Below are 15349 nucleotides of genomic sequence, written 5' to 3'. Positions count from 1 at the left end.
GAAGAACAGGTAGTGGCGGCAAATGTAGTGATTAGGGAGTTGGGGCAAGCCCTCAGGTGTGATGTGGTGGAGGTGAACAGAATGATTGGGGGGAAAACTTCCCCCCTTTCGGCCCGGATGGCATTCACTACACTACACCAGCGGGATGGCAGGTAGGAACGAGGGTGGGTCGTAGGACTCAGGCTTTTTTGCAGGCACGCAGGGCGGCCCTGCAAGCCAAAACGTAAAAGATGAAGGACAGAGGAGGGGGGGGCAGGACAGGAGCACGGAGGAGGAAGAGGAAGAAGGCAGTAAATGTGGGGTTCATCAACATGCAGGGGGGAAAAAATCGCATTAAGTGGGACGAAATAGAAGAACAGTTACAAACAGAAAATTTTCAGGTATATGGAGTTGCCGAAACCCATTTAAGAGATGAGGAAGAGCCACCATTCATTGCGGGATACACCTGGGTTGGGTGCAACAGAAAAAGGTAAGAACGCAGAGGAGGAGGCCTTGGGGTGCTAGTGAAGGGACAGGGCTGGGAAAGAGTAAGGGAGAGCTGCAGTGAGCACATGTGGCTCAAGGGCACCGTAGGGAATGTTGAGACAATCCTGGGAGTTGTGTATCTGAAAACGGGGAATGAGTCGAAAGAGGAGAATGCAAAACATTTCAAATGTATGGCCAAGGACATCAGGGAGTTAGCTACGAAACTGGAGATAATCATCCTAGGGGACATGAATGCACATTTGGAATACTTTGACGGGGCGACAGATGCAACAGGGCAGATGTTAGTAGATTTTTGTGAGGCTCATGATTTTGTGATAGTTAATACTGAAATTAAATGCAACGGGTAAATAACATGGGAAAGAAATAACACCCACTCGACAATCGACTACTGCCTATTGTCCCACAAGCTGTATGAACGGTTGGGATGGATGGAAATCGATGAGGAAGGTACAAAAAGCCTGGGGAGTGATCACAAATGAATCAAAATCAGTTTTGGAAGGACAGTACCACTGGTAGAAACTAAAGAAAGGAAAGGTATGAGCAAATTGAATGACAGGCAGCTACAAGAAGTGGCGAAAAACATTGAAAGCATGGTATCCAAGCAACCGCAAAGGGCATGGACATACGACGAGTTAATAGGTATTTTTAAACGAGAGCTAGAGAAGGGACAGATTAGGCAACTAGGAAGTAAGCAGGAAAAATATAAACCGAAAAGCTGGTGGGACCGAGAAGTTAAGGAGGCCATAGAGCAATGCAAAGAAGCGTGCAGAAAACACAGAACAGCGAAGAAAAGGGGAGCCACACCAGAAGAGGTGGAGACAAAATGGGAGGATTACCTTGCAATGAAAAGAGAAGCATTGGCATTAATTCAAGCCAAGATAGCAAAAGTTGGGGTACAGTGGCTGTTAGAGATACGAAAAAAAGACAGAAATGCCTCTAAAAAATTTTGGGAACACATAAGGCAACAGAGTAAGAAGACAGAGGTGGTTCAGCACTCACTGACCACACCAGAAGGAACAAAGGTAGAGGGAGAGAAAGCTCAGGAATATATTAGGTTAACAATAGAGGCAGCATTTGCAGAGCCAGTGAGTAGCAAAATGGAGAACAACGACAACAGCAGGACAGAATTAGAGGAGCAGTACAGAAGGATGACAAGTAAGGAATGGGACAGAATTGAACACAAGGTCCCAGTGGGAACAGCGACAGGACCTGATAGCATACCTATGAAATTGATCAGCATATTAGGCCAGAAAAGTAAATTAAAATTACGACAACTTATTGAACAAATAGTAGTAGGGGGAGATGTTCCACAGGACTGGAAATCAAGCAAAATGATATTAGTTTACAAAGGTAAGGGAAGCAAGGACAACATTAAATCCTACAGGCCAATAACTATCACATCAGTCATATACAGAGTAACAATGCAGATGGTGAAAAAGAGAATGGAGGAATGGGCAGAACGTGAAGAGATCTTGGGAGAACTGCAGAATGGATTTAGAAGGAACAGAAGGCTAGATGATAATTTATTTGTTATAACACAGTGCATAGAGATAGCGACAGCCAGGCAGAAACCGCTATGGATAGCTTTTTTAGACATTAGAGGAGCCTATGATAATGTAAACCGAGAAAAGTTATGGAGCCAGTTGAGGGAATATGGTCTAGATAGAACGATGATTGAGTTCCTACAACAAGTTTATACAGATAATGAGGTAGAGATAACATGGGAGGGGGAAACTACAAAGCCAGCTAAAATAAGAAGAGGTCTCAGGCAGGGCTGTCCATTGTCGCCTCTGCTTTTTATGATTTACATGAACCAAATGGAAAAGAGACTAGAACAGAGCACAATAGGAACTGACATAAGCTATATGCAGGAAGGGCAGAAGGTAGCTCAAGTACTAGCCGGACTGATGTATGCAGATGATATTGTACTGCTTGCTGACACCCGAGTAGGGCTACAGGAACTAATGAGCATATGTGGAGAGGAGGGAGAAAAATTGGGACTGCAAATCAGTAGAGAGAAGTCTGGGATAATAGTATACAATGAAGAAAGGGGGGAACCATTGGAAATACAAAGCACTAAGATTGATCATGTTGAAAAATACAAGTATTTGGGCATATGGCTAAACGAGGGCAAAAAGTACTTGGAAGAACAGGAAAAAATTATGATTGAAAAAGCGAATAGGAACTCAGCTGTAATGAAACACAAGGCACTTTGGAACTATAATAGGTACGAGGTGGTTAGGGGCGTATGGAAAGGGGTTATGGTACCTGGCCTCACATTCGGAAATTCAGTACTGTGCATGAAATCGGAAGTTCAGGCATGCATGGAAATGAGACAGAGAAGTGTAGGCACGTTGGCCTTAGGAGCACACGGGAACACCCCTAATGAGGGAGTGCAGGGAGACATGGGATGGACGTCATTCGAAGGTAGAGAGGCAATAAGTAAACTAAAATTTGAACAGAGACTCCCAGCACTGGAGGAAAAAAGGTGGGCAGGAAAAGTGTACAAATATCTGTACATGAAAAGTTTGAACACAAAGTGGACACTCAGAACGAGGAAGCTGAAGAATAGATACCTACAGCTGAGGGAGGGGGTCCAACGTGGTTCTAGTGTGGGAAAGGAGGTGAAGGAGACTGAAAGAAAAATGTGGGAAGAATGCTTGGAAAGCCAGCGCTATCAATGTATAGGTCACAAAAACAGGAGATTAAGAGAGAGCTCATATTTGATAACTCGCGGGGCAGCTCACTATTATTCGAAGCTAGGATGGGGGTTTTGAGAACGAAAACATACAGGGCTAAATTTGAAGACGTGGACCTTCGGTGCACAGCTTGCGGAGCCGAAATGGAGACCACTGAGCATATAGTGCTGAGATGCACAGACCTTCGCCCGACCCTGGTAGAGGGAACAGTGGCAGATATGGAAGGGGCATTAGGTTTTCCCGGGGAACGAGGGCAAATAGACGAGAAAAGAGTGGCAGTAACATAGGGGAGGCTAGAGGATTGGTGGAGGAAGTCAAGGGATAGATAACACCATAAATCGGGGAGATATTTCCTCTACTGTTTTAGATAGTTATTTTGGGGGGAGGAGGGGAGTGAAAACTAGGTTAAGGAAAAGAGGATATAAAGAAAGAAAAAAATAATAATAATAAAATAGGAGGGGGAGCAAAAGGCTAGGTGGCGCCAGCCGCCGCCCGTTACAAAGGGTATAGCCGCCATCCATCCATCCATCCATCCATCCATCGCTTGTGGTGTCGTGATGTGTGCGTGCAGCCGTGTGTTTGGGCTTTATAAGTTCGTTCTTTATTCTATGTTGCGGGACGGTGTGGGTGTGGTCCATGTTGGCCGTACATGTGGCAGTTATGCAACCGAGGGATGATCCTGTTGAAGTTTCCGGCGGTATGCGGTTTTCAGCGGTCACGCTTGTTGCAGGAGTGTCACTCAACGAGGTTACGAGCTCGAAGCTGTGGTCAGATTCCTCGTTGGCGTTCCGTAATTCTCTTCGCACGGGCGCGGTATGTTACAAAAGCCGCTTTCGCGATCTATCGTCGCGACGATAGATCGGGTTTTTTTTATTATTATAAGTACTGATCCAGCTGTAGGGTACATGTAACCGACAAACGGAAGTCTCAGGAGAGCACCTGAGATTATAATAAAGCAGGCGGCGCAGGAACTCCGGACACCCAAAGGACAGTGGGGGGATCAAAGCTCGAAGCAGTACGGTACGTAGGTTGGGGCCGCCGAGGCAGGTGTGTGCCAGGGAGTGTTCGCACGTACAGCTCCCCTGGCACGCGCAGCAGTGCCTCGCAAGGTCGAGATACTTTAAAGGCACCTGCGCCCATTATCTTACTTTTGCATCGGTGCAGTCGCGAATGCGTCATGGCAAATGTAGCTCGCGTCGCCTGCCTGTGTAGTAATATCAGAGTTGGTTGTATGAACTTTATGCATAATACGCTTTGTTACGGTACCTTAACGGAATGGGTCTAGAGGACGGTGTTGGTAAATATTTTCGTGCCGCCCTAATCCTATACCCCCTCCCCCATTTTTTTTTATGTATAAATACAATTCCTTGCCATGACGGATCATAGCCTCCTTTATTTTTGAAAAATAGAGGAGGCTATGGACGGATTGACCAGTTAAAGTTGTCAACTTGTCAGTTACTGTCATAGGAATCACTGTAATAAACATAATTCCACGATCGGATTGTTTACTTTCATTTTTTGTTGTAACACTGAGGACAACAGAGAACTTTATTTTGCATATGTCAGAGAAGTATGTGGATGTCACGAGCTTAAGCCAATGTGCAATACACAGACAAAACAGCTGCTACAACATGAACTGCATTGAGGGCCACACAACACATATGTAATTAAAGGTGCAAAACAGGGGAAGCTTCAAAATACACTCTGTAGCACTGCAAAGTATAACATATATTGTATGTGTACAATAAATGCTCAAAAAAACAATGCATCAATGTCCCATTTGCCTTCAAGTTTATTATCAAGTTCAAGTTTACTGAAATTTATTATGAGCATATGTAAAACAGGAATCTACTGACACACCCGCAGTCAAGGTGGCTGTTCGAGGTGTGCTGGCTGCCTCAGTGTAAGAAAAAGAAAGTGGGTGAATGTCGACACCAGTGCCACTGCTTCTTGCCTCGGACCTGCACGTGCCTCCGCAGCATCTTTGTGCACAAATGTGCTGGCGTAGCGAGGCATAGGAGTCGTCCGAGAGAAAGAGTATTGTTTACATGGAGAAGTGGCTGTTCACATTGCCTATCGCTTTCCCTCACATGTTTCCTTGGCGACTAGGGTGACACACCCGCAGTCAAGGTGGCTGTTCGGGGTGTGCTGGCTGCCTAAACAAAAGAAAAAGAAAGAAATTAGATGAATGTCGATACCAGTGCTATTGCTTCTTGCCTTTTACCTGCATTGCCTCCACGGCCTCTTGGCTTGCGGAGTCTGTATGAGGGAGCTGCTGTGGCTAGGCGTAGGCATTGTCTAAGCAAAAAGAAAAGGCCATCAAATGGGGAATTATGGAATTAAATGCAGTTGTTATGCCTGCTTCTTGCACTCTTCTTGCCTAAAGTTTTCAAACATAGTGTCCAGTACACACCAGCACTTTGACTGCTTCTGATTTTATACCTCCAGGTGTTGCTGCGAGATCCTTAGTATGGCTACGTGCAGCATTGTAACACCTGGTGGAGGCATTTGAAGTGGTAGCCAAAAATATAAAGAATCATCCTTGTCTGCATGAATGCTTTCAATTTCTAAATGCAGTGGCAACTATCACTATTAGTGCAAGGCCCCCCCACATCTATGCGGCAAGTGCCATAGCTCGAATTTTTTCCTTTAGTGTTTCACAAGGCGTCTGATATGTCCACATTAGATGTGATGTGTTTGTTTTTATTTATCCCAGTGTGGAGAGAGCATCATTAATTGTTTTTTTTGCGTGTCTTGTTTTTTGGTTTATTTCTGAATTTATCAAGCAGCAGTCTCATGATGCTAAAGTTACTTATGTAATGGCAATCAGCTTTTGTTTTGCAGAAAAACAACGCATTTCCTGACCCATTGTTTGACATCCCCTCACTCGCATAATTTTGCAGAGTATTCTACCTATATTGACTTGCTTGACCTCCCCTAAAGAGTCTTGTATTTTCAAATACGCCTCTTTCCTTAAAATCATTCGACACTTCTCATAATTTCTGTACCTTGGGCTTCTGATATTCTGCATTCACCATTTTTGCTTGTTTCTGACTAGAAATGTCTTCTTTAATTTGGAGCTTAACTTTTACCTTTGGAACACACGGAAGGGCTTGCCATTGCATATCTGCATAAAAGGGAAACATGTTTCGTTAAGCATTTGCAAAATCCAATTGAAGATTGATGAATGCAGCTTGCAGTGTGATATGGCTGAATGAGCCATAAAAGTAACTCATCTCACTTGGTAAATTAGAGCACATATTAATGTGATGTACATGATACGTTGCACTAATGTGGTGGGTTCTCTTGCTTATACAGCAAAATAATCGGTGTGCGAGAACAAAATAATTTTTGCATACCCCTTGTACACACTGATTTAAGGAAAATGAGCTGGAGCTGTCCACATGATCTACTTATTTTACCTGAGAGTATGGTCAACAAAAATGTGTCCCAGCTGCTTAGTGGTATTTGAGATTATGTCAGTATTGCATATGTGCCTGTTGTCTAAAATAATTGAGTTTTGAAAATGCTCGCAGGGATCTGATGTGCATATCTGCAGTTTATGGATACATGTAAAAGACTCAGCATCAAGTGCAAGTGAACGGTCCCACAGGCCCGGAGTTGATCATGCAAATAGATTCGCTGCACAAATTTGTGACCAGAAAAGATATTCCACGTGAAATGGCATGCAGGGAAGTGTTGAAAATATTGCACATTTAATAAAACGCTTACGCTATTAATATGTGGGTTGATGCACTCGTTATGCAAAACGGAAGTGAGGCGTGCAGACAGGACACAAGAGTAGAGTATTTACAAGCAAACAACACGAGCGCCGCCCACTTCTCTACTCTTGTGTCCTGTCTGCACGCCTCACCTCTGTTTTGCATAATGAATCCTTACCAACTAGCTCAGCTTTCTGTCGTTCTAAGTCTCGATGCACTAGATTTCGTCTGCATTTAGGCACTCGCCTCTTGATTACTTCGTGGCACAGACATACTAGGCATCAGGCTGTTTTTCTGCTGTGGCCTTTGTAGAAGCGTGATTGTTCAAAGTGCAACAATTAAACAGATTCTTTGAGTTGCTTGGGGCTTCGCCAGTACAATTCCGGTGCGCTGTCCGCCTGTCCAACAATTTCCTACTGAAGGGAAACCTGCAAATAAAAACACCGCTCCGCATGTAGAAAAATGCTCTACTGTGACGCTTCTCAAACGATTGTGATGCATCACAAAAGCTGTCTTATCGCATGATGTTCTGAACAAGAAGATATATTTGTTTACTTACATGTGAAGGTATATATGCCAGAGCAGTTCGGGGCTTCGGTGGCCCATAAGGCACGAATGTGCCATAGCGTCCGATGTCGACGCGCAATCGCGTGTCAAACCCAAACTGTATGAAACTACTACGCGTCCAAAAAACAGATTCGAAACCGAAATTCGCGTCATCATTTATTGCATGAATGCGTACATCGTGATTTACATAAGTCACGGACTTATCGATCGCTTTCTGTAAACTTAATATTAATGCACCACCTTCATAAAGTCATCAGGTATGCGTTTTTAGATGACAAAGCATAAGGTGACCTGTACTTGTTTTCAGCTCTTTCAATAGTAATTGCGCTGGCCACATTCACCAGTAGCAACAGGGCGGCGCCCTGGAGGTTCCCACTTTTGCGGCCCAGCTTTTCCTCTAGAGTTGTTCTACTGATAGAGTTTCCTACAAGAATTAGGAAACTCTATGGTTCTACCATAGAGTTTCTCACTACATTACCTAGAGGGAAATCTGGCGCTGCTGCGTTGTGGTATGCATGGGAATGCCGGTATATTGTGGATTCAGATTGGCATCGTTTTCGTAGAGACGGGACACCTTGAAGACGCACTTGGCAAGTACCGTTCAGTCTGTCACAATGATTCATTTTCTACTAGAACAGCACGTGAAAAGCTGTTTTAGCTTTATTATTACGCGAAAACATGTTTTGTTTAACTATGAGAACTTGTTATTGTGTGTACAACTACATGTTACGTGAAAACTATCAGCGGGCCGCTAAAGTTGGAGAACAGACGACAAGGTTCGCGCTCGCTTTGAAACAGTTGGTCGTCTGTTCTTGCTTTTCTTCGCTTGGTCATACATCGTGGGTGAGTAAAGATGTAATATGCGTGAATGGAAACATTTTATGAAGATTTTACTTTGAGAACGCGTTATTTGCGTAACCATATCCACGTTTTAGATGAAGCCTCTTACAACACCAGCCAACACGAGCCTCGCAGACACATATACCGTCATTCCGTCGGCGTCCCGTTACATTACATTCGTTTACATTCCTGCTTCTCGAGTGTTTCCAGCACGGAATGAGATGTCTGATAAATTTGGAGCGTGCCTACTTGACTGCCGCCGAATTGATAACATCGCGGGCTCTGTGACACATCTGTGGTCACTGCAACACCGGCGTTTCGCTCCTGCTGCTGTCGGTACTTGCTGCGCGAGCATAGAAGAATGGTTTCCAAGCGTCGTGTGCGTGCCCCGTATGGAAAACAATAACATGCCCTTGATTGTTGAAGTTCTGGTGTGAAATTATTTAATATTAAAGTCAATTTACTTATGTTGCTTCCAATGTTACTTATGAGTTCGATTTGTCTGTGGCGTCTTTTATTCGCTAACGCCGACGGTCGACGGTAACCGTACTTTTAACACGTCGTTTGGCATTTTATGCACTTTTAGACAAAAAGATCTAGAAAAGTTCTTGAGTTAGACATTCTGAATGTGTTTACCAAAACACTCTAGTGACACCAGTAGTGGATTTTGCCGCAGATAGAATATATACTAGCATATTCCAAGTGCTGAGGTTATGTTTAGAAGAAATTCTATTTTCTGTCTTATCATAGACCAAGACGTCTATAGCCGTTTGTAGCCGTTTCAAGAAGTTTTTAAGAGGTTCTGTGTTTCGTGGGGAGGGAATTTAAACTCTCGCTTCGAAGCAGCCGACGCGGCCACTATGTCCACGTGATCCCTAATAGCACGTCACGCCGACAGTGGCGCCAGCTTTTCCAGTGATGGAGCTCGATGCCAATAGGTCCCGCTTACCACCTAGGCTTAACGGGGAAATGGCCAGACTCAGACAAAGCCGGTACGTTTACTACTCTTACCAAGAATTCAAAATTTGCACCCCTGCTCCATGCAAAAGAGAACACTTTGAAAACACTAGATAATAAAACGAAAAGAGTACTTAGCTACGAAGGACGTCGCTGAAGCTTGGACACAGGACCGTCTGCCACATCCACCCAGCAGGAAAGCCCCGATTGAAGCCCCAGCTTAAATCGTGAGCGTGTAGGCAGTGTAGGCATGTTGTCAGGATTGGGGGCTCAATCCCATCGCTCGTGATCCGTTGTCAAGATTGGAGTCCGGCATGAATTCGAAGGTAGCAGGCCCATGCCGTCGTCCAACTTATCCACGCTGAGGACGTTGATGAAGGGAAGCACTGCTTCTCATTGAGAACGAGGAATATGGGTTTATTTACAGTATTTATATCAGTCTAACATGACTGTTTGAGAAAGTACATCAGTCTAACATGACTGCTTGAGAGAGAGTCTCAGTCCAACATGACTGCTTAAAAGAAGTGTGTCGAGCATCTGCACAACAGCAGTTTTTAAACACTCGGTCCTCCCGCGATACAAGGTGATGCGAACGTTCGTTTAGTCATCGCAAAACTAACCGCCTCTCCGCAGGACAGTTTACACACACGCGTTTACGGTCCGAAACCGACACCACGCGAATTTCATATAACTCGGAGCCGTTCCGAGTAGCGCGTTGTCTTGGTCGGGGCGTGGGAAGGAGCGCAAAACGGCGTCCCCGCGGCAACTCGCGCACCCGTAGCAGATCGGGTCCGCGTTGGGGAGTTTGGTAACAATAGTTGGCCCGCCGAACTCATTTCGTCACAACGGCTCCTAGCTGAACCGACGAAGAGTGGAGGATGCGCGTATTGATATCGACACAAAGTCGACTTCGCCACGCCGTGGCTAGAGGTTGGCGGCGATGCTCCCGAGATGTTGCTTCCACAGTCGCAACTGGTTGGCAAAACTTGCACTGCAGCTGGCCGTTCTTAACAATGTGTAGGCGTGGCGTGAGGATGACAAATATTTTCAACGTGTTCTCAGTGTTCTGTTGGTCTTTATTCCATGGTTCTGTTCTCATGTGTTCTTTATTCCATGGTGTTCTCGTGTCGTGTGATCCCTTATGTCGTCTCGGTCGCTGCCGTAATTAGTCGGTTTGGCCGGTTTAGCAATCTGGTTCATGGGGAAACGGTCTTCGCCTGTAAATTTAATGTGCTAGAGTTGTAGAATTGTTAGTCCCGTGTTTGGATGACTCGTTTTATGGTGGTGTGGTTCGCGGGAATGCTTCGCTGCTTTCACAAGTAGTAGATGGTAGTAGTACTTGCGTTGTCGCAGCGTCTTTCCCGCACTAAACAGTCAGGGCAGGAACAAGCATCATAACGTCCCTCGATGGTCCTGCGCCGTCAATCTCCTGGACTATTGGCCAATACATGCTGGGTGTCCTTGTGATCTATGTATGTGTGGCACTGCGTGTTTGCACCAACTCAGACAAATAAGGAGTGTTGAAAGCAGTGCCGTGCTGTTTCTGTTACCTGCTTGGCCCACCTGTTTTGTTTACAAACCCACCTGAATATTTGCTGTTGTGACATGTAGATTTGCCCCATTCTATTTATACAAAGATACCATGCATTCAATTGCTGGCCGCCTATGGTTATTTTATAATTTTGCTGCAATATCTTAGCCTGAAGTAAATGTTACTCCTGAAACACATTTGCATGTTCCTACGAATTGTTAGTTTACATGCTAAACATGGTGGTAGTAATAACTTCATTGAAAATCCGGCAAATTTAGTGGCCTGGGCCGCCCCTGAGTAGGTCCGGAGATGCTGTCTGCTCGCCACCTCACAGCCTTGCTGGATGGCCCATAGTTGATCTTGGAGGTTTTAGTTGCGCAGCGTGGCCGTCCACCGTGCCGCAGCTTCATCTGGGGAGACTGTGTTTCCTCTGCCTATGAGCTCACATTGCCAGAGAATGTGTATAAGATGCGTGAGCCCTGCCGCATAGTTTGCAGTTATCGTCTGAATAAATGTCTGGATATGTCCTCTTGAGATGAACGGGGTTGCGAAAGGTCTTGGTTTGTAACTGCCTCCAGTCTACCGCTTGGGCCCTGTCGCCCAAGCGGTAGGAGTTCTGATAAAATTTTCTGATAAAGTTCTGACGCCTGGAGTTCTGATAAAATTTTGAAATGTCACAGCACTTGGTCATTCTGTCCCTCTCTGTCCATGCCTCCGTTGGATTTCCGACCCCCAGAGAGGATCCTTCTACGCATAGGGTAATTATTACATTACATTAATTTTACATTTAATTTTACAATTCTTGACAATATTTAATTTTATGATTAATAATTACATTACTAATGACATCTACTTAGGGCAGGTAGTGACCGCGGATCCGGATCACGAGACTGAAATAATCTGAAGAATAAGAATGGGCTGGGGTACGTTTGGCAGGCATTCTCAGATCATGAACAGCAGGTTGCCATTATCCCTCAAGAGAAAAGTGTATAACAGCTGCGTCTTACCAGTACTCATGTACGGGGCAGAAACCTGGAGGCTTACGAAAAGGGTTCTACTTAAATTGAGGACGACGCAACGAGCTATGGAAAGAATAATGATGGATGTGACATTAAGGGATAAGAAAAGAGCAGATTGGGTGAGGGAACAAACGCGAGTTAATGACATCTTAGTTGAAATCAAGAAAAAGAAATGGGCATGGGCAGGACATGTAATGAGGAGGGAAGATAACCGATGGTCATTAAGGGTTACGGACTGGATTCCAAGAGAAGGGAAGTGTAGCAGGGGGCAGCAGAAAGTTAGGTGGGCGGATGACATTAAGAAGTTCGCAGGGACAACATGGCCACAATCAGCACATGACCAGGGTAGTTGGAGAAGTATGGGAGAGGCCTTTGCCCTGCAGTGGGTGTAGCCAGGCTGATGATGATGATGACACTAAGTGAATCTTTCAGTTCATCTGCAGCATTAGTAATATCATATGAAGAGCCACTTACAAAGCGCAGCTCCGAGTTGTTCCACGTGGAACTAAGTATAATACAGGTAATCCTCATGCATAAGTCTCTACAGCACATAGTTACCTTTGTACATGTGGAAATGTCTTGACAATTGTCGTCTAAAAATGGGAAGTATACTGTGTTATCTAGTGCATACATCTGAACTAAATAATCTTCTTTGTTATTTCTACAGAAGGAAAGTGTACATCTTCCAGTGTGTAGTTCTTTGGGTCCATTCATATCAGAACTATATCCAAGTTTGTATAAGGAAGTAATAATTCTCCCAGGGGATGATGTTGTGTCGTGCTGTCCTCTCGTGTCATAAGTAGCACTTGCTACCATTGTTATCTGTAATGTCCGCATGATGGAGCCGTGACCTCCATGTCTGTGCATCTGTATGAATTCATTAGGCCAATCAGGTGGGATCATGCCACCTGTGTACCACCAATCATGATCACACCACTTGTGTAACTGCTAATAGCATGATGCAATTTGTCCTTGAAATACTACATAAGTTGAATAACGACCACGTTGGCCAGACCCTCTCACCCGGAACAAGCGTCTCCGCCAACCTCACCGCGTGGTCCTCTCCGATGCTAGGGCCCTCCGCCAGCCGGCTTAGGATGCAACACCACACTAAGGAGACAGCTGACACAGCTTTGAGGCCATGTAACGGAACATGTTTCTAGCCGTCTGGAAGCCTTACGGAAGATGCTGCTGCAATGTGACGCCACCTTGCAGCACACATTTCTGTATTTTAAGTGCTTGTGCCTGCAAAGTGTGTGTTTTCGCGTGCACAGACAACCTTTTCATCTTCTTTCCGAACGTCCTGCTCAGCCGCCACCTTGTTTGGACAGGACAGTAGTCTAGATAGTTTTCGAGTTCGATGCTATCTTCACAAAGCTGTCTACTTTTCCATCTTCAGCAAGTATTGGAATACAGCCACTGTAGTCGTCATTGTTTACTCGCATTTTCGGAACTGGCAGTGGCCACTCCACCAGCGGCCTTTCCAAACACAAGCTAGGCCACTCATACCACTTATGAAGATGCATCCAAGTAATCAAGCAGGGTAAAACAAAAATGTTAGGACACTTTTTCATTTCAAATATTTATTTAAAACAAAGAACAAAATATTAAGTCATACATGCAAATAAACTGGGCCCTGATCACAATGCATCCCCATGCTTTGGCATTGCACAACAAGTCTTTGCCACAATAACAGAAACAACAAATATGTACAAACACTGTGCTGTTTTTCTTTGGCTTAATGAATTGCCTATTAGCACAGAGAATGACTGACGGCATCTTAGTAACAATGTATATGAAAAGGATATCTATTATTTTCTAGAACAAAAACATTTTGTCACATATTTTATCTGCTTTGCGCACTGCTCAGAAATAAAGTTGCATTGCGCCATAATCTAAGTATCTTTGTTCACAAGCCATTTGGCAATGTTCTCATATACCACAAATGTTATCGCAGTGGCCGGCGTCACGCGGAGTGTGTTCGGAACTAAGCCCTTGTAAAAGCCTTTGTAGCCTTCAAATCGCCAAGTCCTTGATATGCACTGGACGATGCCGGCGTACTTCTTATGCTGATCCTGTAATCTTGCCCTCACTACCTGATAAGGGTACGTCGCAGTGGTCGCAAAAAGTTTCGAGAGGGCAGCAAACACTAAGTACTCTAGCGTGCCTAGCTGTTTGCGGGCGTCGCCTCGATGGTGGCTGTGGTAGAATTTCTTCATTTCCTCGTAAGCCATAAACTGCAGCGCACCGTGCGACACGCCAAAGACGCCTGGGATGAAACCTCGGTAAAGGCCCGCAACTCCGTCGATGCGGTAGATTTTCCTCAGGGCGTCAAACGTGCTCTTATATTGAAGTTCCTCCGGCAGTTGCGACGTTGTGTACTGAAGGCACATTCTCGTCTTCACGACCCATATCGGATTCGTCATGAGCAGCGTCATAAGTCCAGCCTCGGCGGCCGCCTGCATGTGCTGCCCCGGTCCGAGATGTTCGGTGCGAACACTTAATGACATCTGAGATTTGATGGCGTTGTAGAAGAAGAAGTAAAAGCCCCAGGAGGCACCGGCGCCGATGCAGTTAGGCGTCACGCCTCTGTAGAATCCAATGATGCCTTCTTGCCTGAATATCGTAACAACCGCGTTGAGAAACCCGCGGTAGTGAGGCCTGCTTGACACCGCACCGTCATTCACTGCGAGCCTTATTTTCAACAGGTCAAACGGATGTACGGCTAAGGTTGAGGCTACACCACCGGATATTCCAGCGATGAGATGACCCGACTTCACATGGGACAGGAACGACAAAACATTTGCTGGTTTGTGACTATCACCGTTGCCGGTGCATTCGCGCGACATCTTTAAGCTGGACATAGTTTCGGCCTTCCGCCAATCCACTCCAAACTCACCCGTCCGGCGAAGACTGCTTGAACGGCTTGATAAGCGACGTATGTGCACGAACGCTAACGTACAGTACGTACATCAGTTGAGTTCACTGTGGTGATGCGATCACATAGAATAAAGAACCAGCGATCACGCCACAACACAGCTATAATGCTATAGTAACCTCATAGAATAAAGAACTGTAATCTGGCTAGAACCACAGAATTTAGATCCAACGCTAGAACGCATTGCAACCATTCTCCTTGATTGCAACCGATGCATAGCCGATGCGACTTCCTCTCATCTTCTCCGCCGCCTCTGTTGGTTGTCAGCTGGTCGCTTCCGTCGTTTGCTATAGACCGTTTCATCGGGCGAGGAGGATAGGGCGCGCGGAGAGCCTTTCCTCCTCTCCGGCTTGGGCGATCCGGCGCGGCGCTGCTTGAAAGTATTGCTGTCGCGTGCTGCGGAACGATTTCGAGATGTTTTAGATCTTACTTTGTGAAATTTACGCCATGTTCGTTCATATAAGGTCGTCAGGGAAGCCTTTCGGTGCATCGGTAACTACTGTAGGCGGAATTATGTCTTGGGGGCGCAAAAATGTGACGCGCATTATCAGTCGCTGTGCGTGTATGTGTTCTTTACTACTTTGCTTATA

General features: G+C 45.3%; 2 protein-coding genes and 1 long non-coding RNA gene across 3 annotated transcripts in view; 1 reads left to right on the top strand and 2 right to left on the bottom strand.

Moving 5' to 3' along the window:
- The window catches only part of LOC126521198 (ankyrin repeat domain-containing protein 16-like), a 100082-nt gene extending 93157 nt beyond the window's left edge, over positions 1-6925 (top strand). Inside the window, exon 8 of the mRNA XM_055065728.2 lies at positions 6722-6925. Within this exon, the coding sequence (XP_054921703.2) occupies positions 6722-6729 (8 nt within the window). The 3' untranslated portion in view covers positions 6730-6925. The remainder of the gene's footprint in view (positions 1-6721) is intronic.
- LOC140218922 (uncharacterized) lies at positions 4960-6715 on the bottom strand. Its single transcript, XR_011895059.1, has 2 exons — positions 5410-6715; positions 4960-5341 (listed from the first exon to the last, which is right to left on the bottom strand). It is a non-coding gene; the product is annotated as an uncharacterized lncRNA (long non-coding RNA).
- Positions 6926-13387: 6462 nt separating the features above from the next.
- On the bottom strand, positions 13388-15032 carry LOC126521202 (solute carrier family 25 member 32-like). The gene has a single exon (XM_050169819.3). The coding sequence runs from the start codon at positions 14683-14685 to the stop codon at positions 13717-13719; it is 969 nt and encodes a 322-aa protein (XP_050025776.2). The 5' UTR covers positions 14686-15032; the 3' UTR covers positions 13388-13716.
- Between the last annotated feature and the right edge of the window lie 317 nt (positions 15033-15349).

This window comes from Dermacentor andersoni, chromosome 6 (assembly GCF_023375885.2).
Source record: "Dermacentor andersoni chromosome 6, qqDerAnde1_hic_scaffold, whole genome shotgun sequence".
Lineage (NCBI taxonomy): Eukaryota > Metazoa > Arthropoda > Arachnida > Ixodida > Ixodidae > Dermacentor > Dermacentor andersoni.
This window is presented reverse-complemented; position numbering and strand designations above follow the sequence as displayed.

Excerpts from the sequence above, each read along its gene's own strand:
- LOC126521202 (XM_050169819.3), bottom strand. The coding sequence starts at position 14,685 with ATGTCCAGCTTAAAGATGTCGCGCGAATGCACCGGCAACGGTGATAGT.